Source organism: Ovis canadensis, chromosome 6 (assembly GCF_042477335.2).
Source record: "Ovis canadensis isolate MfBH-ARS-UI-01 breed Bighorn chromosome 6, ARS-UI_OviCan_v2, whole genome shotgun sequence".
Taxonomy (NCBI): domain Eukaryota; kingdom Metazoa; phylum Chordata; class Mammalia; order Artiodactyla; family Bovidae; genus Ovis; species Ovis canadensis.
The window spans coordinates 116,248,389-116,261,768 of record NC_091250.1 but is presented as its reverse complement, the minus strand read 5'-3'; the positions used below and the strand labels follow the sequence as shown (position 1 = coordinate 116,261,768).

Genomic DNA, 13,380 nt, shown 5'->3' with positions numbered 1-13,380 from the left:
TCCTTAAAAGGCAGGCATTAGCCAGATCGGAACTAACTGGGCTAAATTAACCAAGAAGGTGGATAGAGTAAGAAATTCAAGCCTGAATCAAAGTAAATTCCACAAACATGCTGATGTGTGCGAGCATCTGTAAGTGGTCTAAGAAGTTGATTTTATGTCAAGGAGGGGTAAAAAAAATGACTATCAAGATTGATAGGAGCTACATCATGACAGGTTTTATGGCATATTAAGAGCTGCCTCATGCAAAGAGTTGACTCATTGGAAAAGACCCTGATGCCGGGAGGGATTGGGGGCAGGAGAAGAAGGGGACGACAGAGGATGAGGTGGCTGGATGGCATCACCGGCTCGATGGACATGAGTTTGAGTGAACTCTGGGAGTTGGTGATGGACAAGGAGGCCTGGCGTGCTGCGATTCGTGGGGTCGCAAAGAGTCAGACATGACTGAGCAACTGAACTGAACTGAAAGAGCTAATACTTTTTCTTGGAGGTGTGCAGAGCCAATGAGGTATTCTCAGCAATAGAAAAAGGAAGAAGAAAGGGCCAAAGTGAGGCTATTTCTTATGTTTCTAATTTGAGAAACTGGGTGGATGTTTTCCTAGGAGCTGAGAAACAGAGGTATAAGTGATAGACTCAGTTTGGGGCCTTGAGTCCACACTGTGAGCTTCCCAGGTGGAGGTATTCAGTAGGCAGTTAGAAGCTCAGGTGAGGGGATGTGGCTAGGTACTTACTTTGGGGACCACTTCAGAGATGTGGTCGTTGGAACCCTAGAAGGGGACCAAACGCTACTCATGCCGCCCCCTACGCCAGGAGCAGTCGGTGAGGATGAACAATGGAGAACATGATTGTTTAATGAAACAAGGGGGACCCATAAAGGACACAGCACAGGAACTGGTCAGTAGCAGTACAAACAGAATCAAGAGAGGGTGATTATGGAACTCAAGAGATAATAGTTGCGAGAAAAAGCATTCATCTCTGTGCAATAGAGAGACCAGCAAATGGAGACCTAAACATGTGCTTGAGGTTTGCCAGTTGGAAAGTTACTAGAATGGCAGCATCAGAAAGCAGTATGTTGAGCAGTGAATGGGAGATGAGAAGAGACTATGGATTCAGCTTGTGGAAATGTGAAAGAAAATGAGGATGGAAGAGATCAATGGAGGTGACTCCTGCAATAGGGAGTTTGTGTTTGTATATTTCTGGTGTTTTGCTGTGTTGTTAAAAGTGGGATAGATCCAGGCATGATCATACAGAGAAGGGAAGAAACAAGCATAGGGGGAAATCCAGTGTTTAAGAGAGTGAAGTTTAGTGAAGAGAGTTAAATTACAGGTGGGTGAGTGAGTCTTGACAGTGATAAAGAATCCGCCTGCAATGCAGGAGATGCGGGTTGGATCCCTGGGTTGGGAAGATCCCCTGGAGGAGGAAATGGCAACCCATTCCAGTATTCTCCCTAGGAAATCCCATGGGCAGAGGAACCTGGTGGGCTACAGTCTATAAAGAGTCAGACATGACTTAGCGACTGAGCATGTACACGTGAGCTTTGAACAAGAGAGACACTGTGCTGTAGGAAAGCCCATAGTTTTGTTGGGTGTGAACACAGATTTGTAGTGAAGGTGGTGGAAAGTTGAATAAGATTTTGCTCCATGACCTCTGTTTCCTATAGTTTTCAATAGAAGATATCTGTGAAAACTTTGGAGTCAGTAGGTTGGATAGGGGACTTTAGGAAATTGTGATAGTTTGGAATATTAATGAAAAGGAATCGAGAAAGATAGTTGAAAGGGGACAACAGAAGACTTAGGGCCCAGTGAAGGTTGGAGATAGTACCTTTGTACTGGATCTTACCCATGCAGGCGTGTGATTTTTCTCGTTCACTTAAAAAGCAGCATGTGTATGGAAGCAGAGAAGACGGACAGCTGTGTGTGCTCTGTTGGGGCTGAGCTTTCGCTGGGTTGATAAAGCAGAAGGGCAGGAGTAGAGGGACAGAGAAGAGTAAGAGATCTAACTCACATATCACCCTTGACATTGGGTGGGATGAAACAGGAACAGAGCCTGATCATTTTTTTGCTCTCCGAGATAAAAGGCTTGAGTAATGGAAAGAGATGATGATAGAGTAGGAACACAAGGAGAGGTGGGGAAAGGTTTAAATTTTAGATAGCCGTTTTGAAAATGAGAAAACTGATTACAGAAAAGCTATTGTTTTAAAACCCTGTTGAGGTAGCAGTCATTAATTTTTATTACAGCCAGTTCTGGGAAGTTGGCTTTATTTTGAATGCTTTTGTTTTTGTTTTGTATCATTGTCACAAGGTACTTACTATTGGCTACCAAGGAGTCTGAGGTCATTTCCTTCTCTCAGACTTAAGAACATTGACAAGGTGATGATAATGTTATGAGTAGTTAGCACAATTGTTATTCTCAGCTGTTAACATAAATTTGTAAGTCATATCGTGGATGTGTGTCCCATGCATTTCATCAGTTAAGCTTCCACAGTCAATTAAGTGAGTCTTAGACTAGAATAATCTAAAAAACTCGACTTTTTTTTTTTTTTTTTTTTAAGATTGAGATTCTTTAGTGGTTATTCTTTATTGCTTAGACTGTTTGTCTTAGTTTTCTTGGTTCTGCGCTGCCAAGAAAAAGAAAGTCTCTCTTCTTTCAAGCCAGAAGTTTTTAGTTGGTTAATTAAAAGCAGATATATATGTATGGGATTTCCCTGGTGGTCCAATGGCTAAGACTCTGAACTCCCAATGTAGGGCGCGCAGGTTCGGTTTCTGGCCAAGGAACTGTATCTCACGTGCCACAACTAAGACCTGTTGTGGTCAAATAAATTAAAAATAAATATTTTAAAAAATTAGGTCAAAAGCACATATATATGCCCTGCCTTAAAGCTCTAATACAGTGAGTGATTTAAATATCATAAAGGTTCATTCAGCTCTTTTTTTTTTCCTTCTTTCTATTGTACTTCACTTGATTGCATTTTTTTACAAATTGAAGGTCTGTAGTAACCCTGCATGGCCAGATGCCGCTTAACATTTTTATAAATTATTTTTTTATTGAAGGACACGACTGAGCGACTGAACTGAACTGAACTGATAGATGATTAGCAGTGCTCTTAATTTCAGGTGTATAGCTAATTCAGTTATATGTTTGTGTATAGGCATAATTTTCTTCAGAGTCTTTGTACCAAATACAAATAGAGATAGTTATTTTTGTACCATTGTGACCAATTTAAAAATACATATAGGTTGTATTTGTATGTTCTATTGAGTTCATGGCTTATCATTTACAAACTAAAATTGTCCTTAGATATTATATCTGTTAAATTTGGAAATCGATAACCATGTTTATTTAAATAATGTTTGGCCATTTGTACATGAACACCCTCCACTAGTAAGAAACAGCTTGGATGAATGAATAGCTCAGTAAGGCTCCAGACTTCCTACCATGATGGCCAAAAATGAACTGTGTTGTTGATTTTTGAGACTTTGCTGGATTCATGCTAAATGGCAAATAAACCACATTACAGTTAGGCACGGACCTTTATCTGCAGAATCGTTTCCAAAGTGTGTTCCCTAGTGTTATTTCAGTGTGTGATTTTGGCCTTGAAGAGACACACAGTTGAGAAGTGGCATGTGTTGAGTCCTTTTCCTGGGCCAGGACTCATGCTGGGTTCTTCAGCTGCCTCCTGTAGTCATCATCACAGTCCGGCAAAGACACTGCTGGCCTCCTCCCTCTCACAGATTCTCTCAAACTGAAGGATTATGGTGAAGTCTGAGAATAGCTGGGTAATATTTAATCAGCATTCTCAAAGATAATTAACCTTTAGTCCCAAGAACAAAAGCTTACAGAGAAAATATTTCATTTAAACTTATTAAAAAATGAATAGCCTTTTAGTCATCTAAAAATGAACTACCATTGTTAATTACTTTGGTATGTGTTATCAGACTTCATTGTGTGTATTGTAATCTTTTCCCTGGATCTTCTTGTAGAAACTCCCCTTGTTTTTAAATTTGCTTCTGAATTATATTCAAGAAATATCTAAGTTGAATCCAGTGTCTGTTTCTTATCCTTCACAACTAACCTTTTCTGCCTGCATTGCTGGAGACCGAGGACCATGGACAGAAGAGCCTGATGGGCTATTCATGAGGTCCTAAAGAGATGAAAATGACTAGTCACGCTCATGCACAATAAAACTTTATTGAATAGCTGCATTCAGTAACAAATACATGCTGAGCCTCTGCTTTCTGCATTCCATTAGAAAACACCATTCATTTGTTCTCCCCAAGTATACCAAAAATATTTAGTTGAGAAGCAGCTAGGGAATTTTCTGAAGTTTATTTAGATGGATGTTAAAAATGACCCTTCTAAAAACAAGTCAAGCCATGGTAATTCCCTCTTAAGATGAACACTGTGCAAAGTTGTAGTGCTAGGGTTCCTGTGAAGTTAAATTAAGACAGTACAGTTCTGAGTGACTAAGAGCACAGCTTGGGATCAGACAGATCTAGTTTTGAATTCTCTTGCTACCGCCTCCTGCTGTCTCCCCTCCTTATCTGTAAAAGGGGAATAATGTGCAGGATTTAATGAGATTTGAATGTCATTATCTGTCAAGTATTTGAATAATGCCGTGCACACTGTAAAGGCTCATTTTATGATAATTATTGTTATTTTTTTTTTAATTTGCCAGAAGTTTTGTTCCTTGTATTGTTGTTTTCATCTGGGTATGAATGTCTGTTCTATAGGACCATCCCTCTGAGGTGGATGTACTGCCAACCAGTTCTGTCTCTCAGCTCTCCGCTTTGATAGATGAGGGAACTAAGAACAGGAAAATTTTGACCAGAGACTTCGAGGGCATAAAGAGAATTCCAGCTGTGACCTTCCCTCTCTATGGCACACAGGTGCATGATTGAAGCATTGTCTGTTTCCCACTATTTGTGGAAGGTGGTGAATATGTACCCAGTATTTTAAGATTTGATTGTTAAAGTCAGTCACCAAAAAAATCTCTTTACTACCTGACACTTTCAGTATTATCGAAAAATAAAGCTCAACATTCAGAAAACAAAGATCATGGCATCTGGTCCCATCACTTCATGGGAAATGGATGGGGAAACAGAGGAAACAGTGTCAAACTTTATTTTTTGGGCTCCAAAATCACTGCAGATGGTGATTGCAGCCATGAAATTAAAAGACGCTTAGTCCTAGGAAGTAAAGCTATGACCAACCTAGACAGCATATTAAAAAGCAGAGACATTACTTTGCCAACAAAGGTCCGTCTAATCAAGCCTATGGTTTTTCCAGTGGTCACGTATGGATGTGAGAGTTGGACTATAAAGGAAACTGAATGCCAAAGAATTGATGGCTTTGGAACTGTGGTGTTCGTGAAGACTCCAGAGAGTCCCTTGGACTGCAACCAGTCCATCCTAAAGGAGACCAGTCCTGGGTGTTCATTGGAAGGACTTAGGCTGAAGCTGAAACTCCAATCCTTTGGCCACCTGATGCGAAGAACTGACTCATTTGAAAAGACCCTTATGGTGGGAAAGATTGAAGGTGGGAGGAGAAGGGGACGACAGAGGGTGAGATGGTTGGATGACATCACCTACTCAATGGACATGAGTTTGACTGAACTACGGGAGTTGATGATGGACAGGGAGGCCTGGTGTGTTGAGGTCCATGGGGTCACATACTGTCGGACACAACTGAGCGGCTGAACTGAGCTGAATATATATATGTCAGTCTCAATCTCCCAAGTCATCCCACCGTATTTCCCCACTTGGTATTTATACATTTGTTTGTTCTCTGCATCTGTGTCTCAGAGAGCTTTTATGACAACCTTGTCTCCCTCCAGGCATTCCCTTTCAAGCGCCCTGTTTACTTCCTTTATAACACATCACTATCCAACATAATTTTCAATTGTGAGTAACTTACCATTCATCTCCTGTACTAATGTGTAGGTTCCATGAGCACTTGCCTTGTTCACCTTTATATCCACAAGTCTTTGTTTACCCTTACATTCGTGGCTCTGAGTATTGCCTGTCGTATATAGGAGACCAGTAAATATTTATGAATGAACAAATGAAAGAGTGAATTAATCGGTAGTGTAGGATCACTAGACTAAAGATAGCTTATGTCAAAGAAGCAACCATTTTTCTTTTCAGATGAGGAAATACGACATGGTCCTTTCTGTATAATATTGACTTTGGTTTGGTCAGTTCAAGCAAGATAGCTTTTGAAAGAAAAAATTTCCTTGTGGAAATAACAGCGGTAAATATCAGGATTTGTATGAAAAGTTAGTTATGTTTTTTAACAGTATATTATTCACTTAGCATGAAAACTGCTTGAATATCATTTGCTTATACTATCCCAGAAATGAACTATTTTATGAAGTTGCATTAATTACTCTTAGGAATAAAATAGTGCTTATTAATTCTTAAGAGCAAAATATACATCAATTTATTTTGAATAGTTTGAATAGTTATCTACTTCAAATCAGTTTGACAAAAACTTAAGTTTGCTTAAGCATTGCCTGAGCAAAATATATGGTTATTTTATAAACATCTTTAGTAGGCAGTTACATATTCATTTCTGGGTGCAGGTAGGATGGCTATTCAAGCTTGTGTTGTTAGGCTTCTCAATTTCTAATCTATCTCCAATTTTTTTTAAAGAATACGGGTCTTATTTAACAGGCATCAGAGAGTTACTATAAGCACATATTATCAGAATTCCAGCAGAAAAACAATTTATTAAGGAGTTCCTGAAGAGAACAGTTTATTTGTTCTTTGAAATAATTTAAAATTTTGTGTCAAGTTAACAAACAGACTACCTGCATAAAAGTATACCCTGTAGAATTGATTTATTATTGTTTGTTAGGTACTTCCTGCTCTATTTGAGTGTGATTGTAAGAAACATGATATTTATTGTAATAATGTAAGAAACATTTCTATTACAAGGATATTATAAGTTATATTCTTTTATTAGGATCCTTGGAAGGAAATTTTTATAGTATGAAAAGTAGAAGTACTTTCTTAAGTATGTGTTTTTCTTACCCAAGGACCTCATGGACCATATAATTCACTAGGTTTTTTGCCTGTGTATTTGATCCCAACTTCATGACTAAAACGTGGCAAACACAGAGGTCTTTTTCCAGTTCATGTGCCTAACCTTGATTTTTTTTTTAATTTGCATATTTTTTTTTCTTACTTTTTGTTTATTGTGCTCAGTCAGTAAGACGTGTCCAACTCTTTGGGACAGCATGGACTGTAGCCCACTAGACTCCTTTGTCCATGGGATTTCCCAGGCAAGAATATTGGAGTGGGTTGCCGTTTTCTCCGCCAGGGGATCTTCCAGACCCAGGGATTGAAGCCACGTCTCCTGTGTCTCCTGCACTGACAGGCGGATTCTTTACCACTGAGCCATCTGGGAAGCTTTTGTTTATAATTTGTGTCCTTCCATGCTACCTAAAGAGTTTCTAGAATTTGGTTGTACAGGCAGGCAGCATGTAAACAACCATATTTAGGGAACATCCCTTTAAAAGGCAGGGTACTGGCTTAGCAAGGAATACAATGCTGAGTGAGATATATTTCCTCCCTTTTAGTGACATTTGAAGAGAAAATAAGAATACAAAATATTGTTTAATTTTTTAATAGAGAGCTATCATTATAGTGATAGGAGACACAGAATTCCCCTTTAACTATAAAGATATTTTTAAAAAATAATATTCCAGACGCATCCAGTTATATAGCTATTATAGTACTCTTTCTTTACGTATTACAGTCTGTTCAGGTTTTGTTTTCTTATTGTCTTTGCTGAACCTTACCAGTTTAAGAGTGATTTATTATTTTTTTTAAATAATTTTATTTATTTTTGGCTGTGCTGAGTCTTCGTTCTGCGTGAGCTTTTTTCTAGTTGTGGCGAGAGGGGCTGTTCATTGTTGGGTGTGTTGGCTTCTCATTGCAGTGGCTTCTTTTGTTGTGGAACATGTGCTCAAGGGCCTTAGACTTAAGTAGTTCTGACTCCCAGGCTCCAGAGCACAGGCTCAATAGTTGTGGTGTGCGGGCTTACTTGCTCAGAGGCATGTGGGATTGTCCCAGATCATGGATTGAACCTGTGTCTCCTGCATTGGCAGGCAGATTCTAATCCACTCAGCCACTGGGGAAGCCCTGGTTTATTCTTAAGTACATTTATTGGAGGTTTTTTTTTTAAGTATATTTGATGACCTCATTCATATTCTTATTCAAATCTTTTGGCTATCTTGTTTTGGGAATTATTGAGGTTAGAATTTAGAAAGTCTGATATTACAAGTTTAGTGAATTCTTTATTTTAGCCTAGGACTTAGTCACACACCACTTCTCTCTAATTTCTTAATCTAGATTTCTTCAGAGAAATTATATTTTCTTAAGTTTATTAGTAAGATTAATTCAAATTTGATAGATAAGTGATTTTTGGCTTTTAGATTTCGTTTATTTACTCATTCATTCCACAAATTATTTTACATGCGTAAGGAAATGTGGCTAGGTGTGATTTGCTGAAAGAGTTGTATTTTAACCTTACTCAGATCTGAAATAACTGTGCAAGCATATACTTTTTTTAAACTAGGTTTTCCAAGTCACACCACACTTTTAAAAGCACTTTTAAAAATAGAAGAAAAAAGTTGACAGGGCTGTGTTAAAAATGTCTTTGTCATCCACAGGTTTTTGGAAATGCTCCGCCAAATACAATGACAGAAAAATTTTCTGATCTGCTGCAGTTCACAACACAAGTCTCACGACTGATGGTGACAGAAATTCGAAGGAGAGCATCAAACAAATCCACAGGTATTTGTCACAGAAACAACCAAAAACTGATTTATTTGAAGGGACAGTTTGGTAAAAGTACTATTAAAACCAAGCAGAAAACTGACCCAATGCTAAGCTCAGAGGTATTAATACCGTTTCCTGTTCCCTTTCTTACAGTCACAGGCTTCTGTTGGTATCAGCACCTGCTGCTCTTAAGTGGGGTGGTCTGCTTCCCATGGACCACTTCCACCCCAGCCCTCACCCTTTTAACACACTCTGTTTCCTTCTGAACAAGATCCAAATTCCTAGCATGACATTCAGCACACACTCAGGGTCTGTAGATACACACACACACACACACGCACACACGCACACACACACACACACACTCTCTCTCTGGAAATACACAAACACTCTGGAAATACACACACACATACACACACTCTGGAGATACACACACACATACACAAACACTCTGGAAATATACACACGGTGCGCATGCGTGCACTTGCCTACCCTTTTTATTTCTTGTTATCTTTTTCTGTTCTATTTCTGTATATTTCAACCAAACTGAGTTGCTTATAGTCCTGTGTGTGCTCTTTTTTTCTGTCCCTGTGATGCATCACCAAGGAAGAAGCATCTCCCCCATCCACCTATCTTAGTACATCTAAATCTCAGCTTGGATTAAGTCACACTTCCTAGACAGAATGTTTCTTGATTCCCTTAATCAAAGAAACAGTTCTCTCTTCTTATCTATTTAGCTTCCCAAGTGATGGTTATGGATGTATCTTTCTAGTAGACCATCTTTCTTCTTTCCAATAGACCGTAGCCTGCAGTCTTTACCACAGGCCTTTACACAGTAGGCCTTTTGTAATCGCTGCCCGAATAACTGTTCTTGCTCATAATTAGGTAATTTTAAATTTCATAAAGTATTATTCCTTTTAATCAGAATTAAAATATGCTGTTTTGGTTGTGATTACTGTTAGTCATTTTCTAAAGCAGCAATATGTTTGAAGGATTTTACCGTAATTTTTACCTCGTTGTTTTGGTTTTGTAGCAATTGTTTGAGTGATTGCTTTCCTACTGAAGCATTAGACCAAGAAATCAATAATTTAAGTTTTGCTTCTACTATCTGTTTGGAATATCACTTAGCTTTTCCATCCATTGAATTACTATTTTTCCAATAATAACAGTACTGTCTTTGCTATATAATACTATTTTTAAATTTGGTTTCTATTTTTAGTTTGGAAAGTATACAGATGCATGGTTTTAAGGGTCAAATAGTTTATAGATTTATTAAAAACAGTATCTCCCTTCCACCATGCTGGTTCATCCTCATTTTTCACTCTTAAGATGCAGTGACTTTTTACGTCTCTTAACTGCTTTTGATATTTACTTCTGTGTCTATAACATGCTTACAATGGGTGCCCTTGATTTTTCATATTTAGATTCTATCTTCTGACTTCCCACAAGAGCAGTGGGACTTTGAAGCTCACCACCAGTACTCCACAGATGCGCACTTCTGTATCCTCATATCATTCTATCACAATTTGATTAGCTCGGTATTCATTATAATATTGTGTCTGAAAACACTATGCAAAGTTGAGCCATATGGTATTCTCTGATTATACTGCCTTTCTTGAAAACTTCTCCACCTCTATCACTAGTTTATAATTGCCCTTTTTTTAAAAAACAAACAAACTAGGCTTTCTACATTTTCATTAATACATTCTTCCTCCCCTACTCCTATGTTTTCCTGAATTTCCCCTTAATATGACTGAGGTGTCTGATGTTTTGTCAATTTCATCTTGCAAATAGCTCTTCCAGAACCTTCTGCCTGCTTTGATCTGTGGTAGTTGCTCTTTTGGCCAGCTGGACGGCTGTCATTTTTACATCTTAACTCACATCATCCTGGGATGTCTTTCCACTTCTTTGAGATAGAGACTTGGTTTCCCGAATCTCACGTCTTTTTTTCTCAAATTAACTTCCTCATTTTTGGTAACATATCTTTTCCAGCAGCTTCCTGAGAAAAGATGCATTACAGTTATCATTTTTGATTTGGGGTTTTTTTGTTTGTTTGTTTTTAGAAATCTGTGAGTGAAACTTTGTTTGACTCTTGCTGTGTAAGATGAATTCCTTCCTCTTATCCAAGGAAGGCGATAAATTTAGGGTGACAAGCTTTCAGGTACCAGGGCTTCGAACAGACCTTATCACGTCACATAGGATGGCTTTGTTGCAGAAAGGGGGAAACTCATAGAACCAGGCTTCAACAGGACAAAAGAAGTCACAGGTCCATCACCCTCATCACCTCACAGAGAAGTGTGAGTGTGATATTCCACCTGCCCAGAGCATAAATGCAGTCTTAACGGTGAAGATGCAAACTGTGATCTAAACTTTGAGTTCTGGATGTGAGTCCTTCCTTATTCGATGTTTGTAGGAGTTGTGTGAGAATCCTAGCTGTTTAATCCAAGATATTTGGGGGCCCAGAGGAGATTACAAGCCCTCCTGCGGAGAATAGAAGCTGCGAGGGTCCTAGGATGTTGAGCTTGGGTGCAGCACCTCTGGGAGCATGGGCAGTGGTAGGTCTTAGCTGGTCCTTCTCCAGGCAGCCCAGGGTGATGCCTCAAAGTCATTTTGGAAAACCTCATGGCTCGCATGACATTTATCCCCCTTTCAGTGGATATGTCAGGTTCTGGATTCAAAATCATTTTATCTCAGAATTTAAAAATCATTTCTCCATAATGTTCTAGATTCCTGTCCTGTTGAGAAATCTGAAGCTATCTAGATTCTCAGTTCTTTCTCTATGGCCTTTATTTTGTTTTTGTTTTGATTCTATTTTTTATAGAAACATTTAAAATCCTATCATTGACCCTCCTGTTCTAAAATTTCATGATAACATGCCTTGGAGTGGACTTATTTTTGTACATTATGCTGAGTACACTGGACCTGGGAATACATATCCTTTAATTTTGAGAAACTTTCATGAATCATTACATAATAATATCCTCCCTACTCTTTTTTCTTTCTTGTCAGATGAACCCCTAAGTCTCTTCATTTTCTTATCTTTCCTCGCTTGTTTTCTATCTTTTTTTTTTAACTATTTGCTAAAAGAGTTTTTCCATTTTGCCATCTATTCCTTCTATGAGTTTGTTTTCTTGTGACATGATATTTTTAATTTCTGAGAGGTTCCCCCTTCCCCCACCTTTATTGTGCTGTTTTTCTCTTAGCTCTCTGAGGGGTTTTTTGTTGTTGTTTATTTTTTTAAGGTTTGTTTTTCTTCCTCACTAGTCTGTTTCTTTCAGGTTTTTTGTTGTTGTTTAGCTATTTTTGTCTCAGTCTTTTAAAGAATGTCCTCACATGTCTCACCCTTGGCCCTCTGCTGCTGTATTAGAATGGAACCTTGGAAAGTTGCCAGGTAGCTTGTGGGTGGAGCCTGCAGCGGCGGCCTCAACCCAGGGTCATCTTGCTGAGCCATTCTCTAGACCATCTTTCCCTTGAGCTAGACAGTCCCTGGGAAAGTATGTCCAGTCTTTACTTAGACAGTATATATCTGACTCTGAACTCTTGAGAAGCTAAGTAGGAAAAAGGTCTGAGGACCCTCAGCTTTTAGTACATGAGCTTTCTACTGTTTCTGTGATGCACCCACAACTGTGCTTGCTGTAATGTCATTGTCCCCCTTCCACCCCAGTCCAGACGTCCTCTGTTTTTCCCTGTAGTGACTAAGTCTCCAGTCCAGTACCCACACAGCGAGGATCTGGGCTCTGGCTGCTCTTACACATGCTATTACTTCTGTCCAATCCTTCTGTCCCCCATGCACTTTTGCTTCTAAAGGTGCTTAGTGCCACCAGTTCTTTAGCCTCTGGAAAGTTCTGTTGTAGTAAGTTGCTTTTGTATTTTCCTTGCTATTGCTTTACAATAGGAATTTTTCTTCACAGTTCTAGAGGCTGACAGTTTGGGATCATGGTGCTAGCATAATTGGTTTCTGATGAGATCTCTTGTGCTGGCTTGCATATGGCTTCTTTCCCCACGTGGCCTCACCAACAGAAGAGAGAGAGTTCTCTGATGTCTCTTCTTATAAGGGCATTAATCCTACTGTGAGGGCCCCACCCTCCCAAAGACTGAACCCAGTTACCTCCCAAATGCTCCATCTCCAAATTCCATCACATTAGGGGGTTAAGGCTTCAAATAAGAATTCTGAGGAGACACAATTCAGCTTATAGCAGCAAGGTTTCAGGATGGAAAAGAGATCAGTGCGTATGCTCAACCTTTCATCTTAACAGGGGGCCCATTGTGGAGTCTTTGGAGCAACAGCCATTAAAGTACTTTTAGATTGAGAACAAAAATCTCTTATTAATCAGAAGCAGTACGTTACATGAATTGATGCATAGCTTTTAAGGTGAGGCGGTTTTAATTATATTTGTACTCCTTGAAGCAAGTCTAGTGAGATGATTAAAATAGTTTAAGGTAACCTTTCTGTCTGTTCGCTTCCTCCACCCAAAATGGAGTTGCATACTTTTTTTTATCTTTATCGATTTCAGTTGCTCCTATGGAAGTGAAAAGTCTGTCTAAAATATAAGATTTGTGTTTCGTATGCCTTTTTGGCTATTTTAATTAGGTAGTGTGA

General features: G+C 38.9%; 1 protein-coding gene across 14 annotated transcripts in view; it reads left to right on the top strand.

Annotated features, from left to right (window-relative positions):
• Positions 1 to 13,380, top strand: part of WDFY3 (WD repeat and FYVE domain containing 3) — a 281,120-nt gene that overhangs the window by 93,534 nt on the left and 174,206 nt on the right. For all 14 annotated transcript variants that reach the window (XM_069594602.1, XM_069594596.1, XM_069594599.1 and 11 more), the window contains one exon: positions 8,672 to 8,795. In XM_069594602.1, the coding sequence (XP_069450703.1) occupies positions 8,672 to 8,795 (124 nt within the window). The remainder of the gene's footprint in view (positions 1 to 8,671; positions 8,796 to 13,380) is intronic.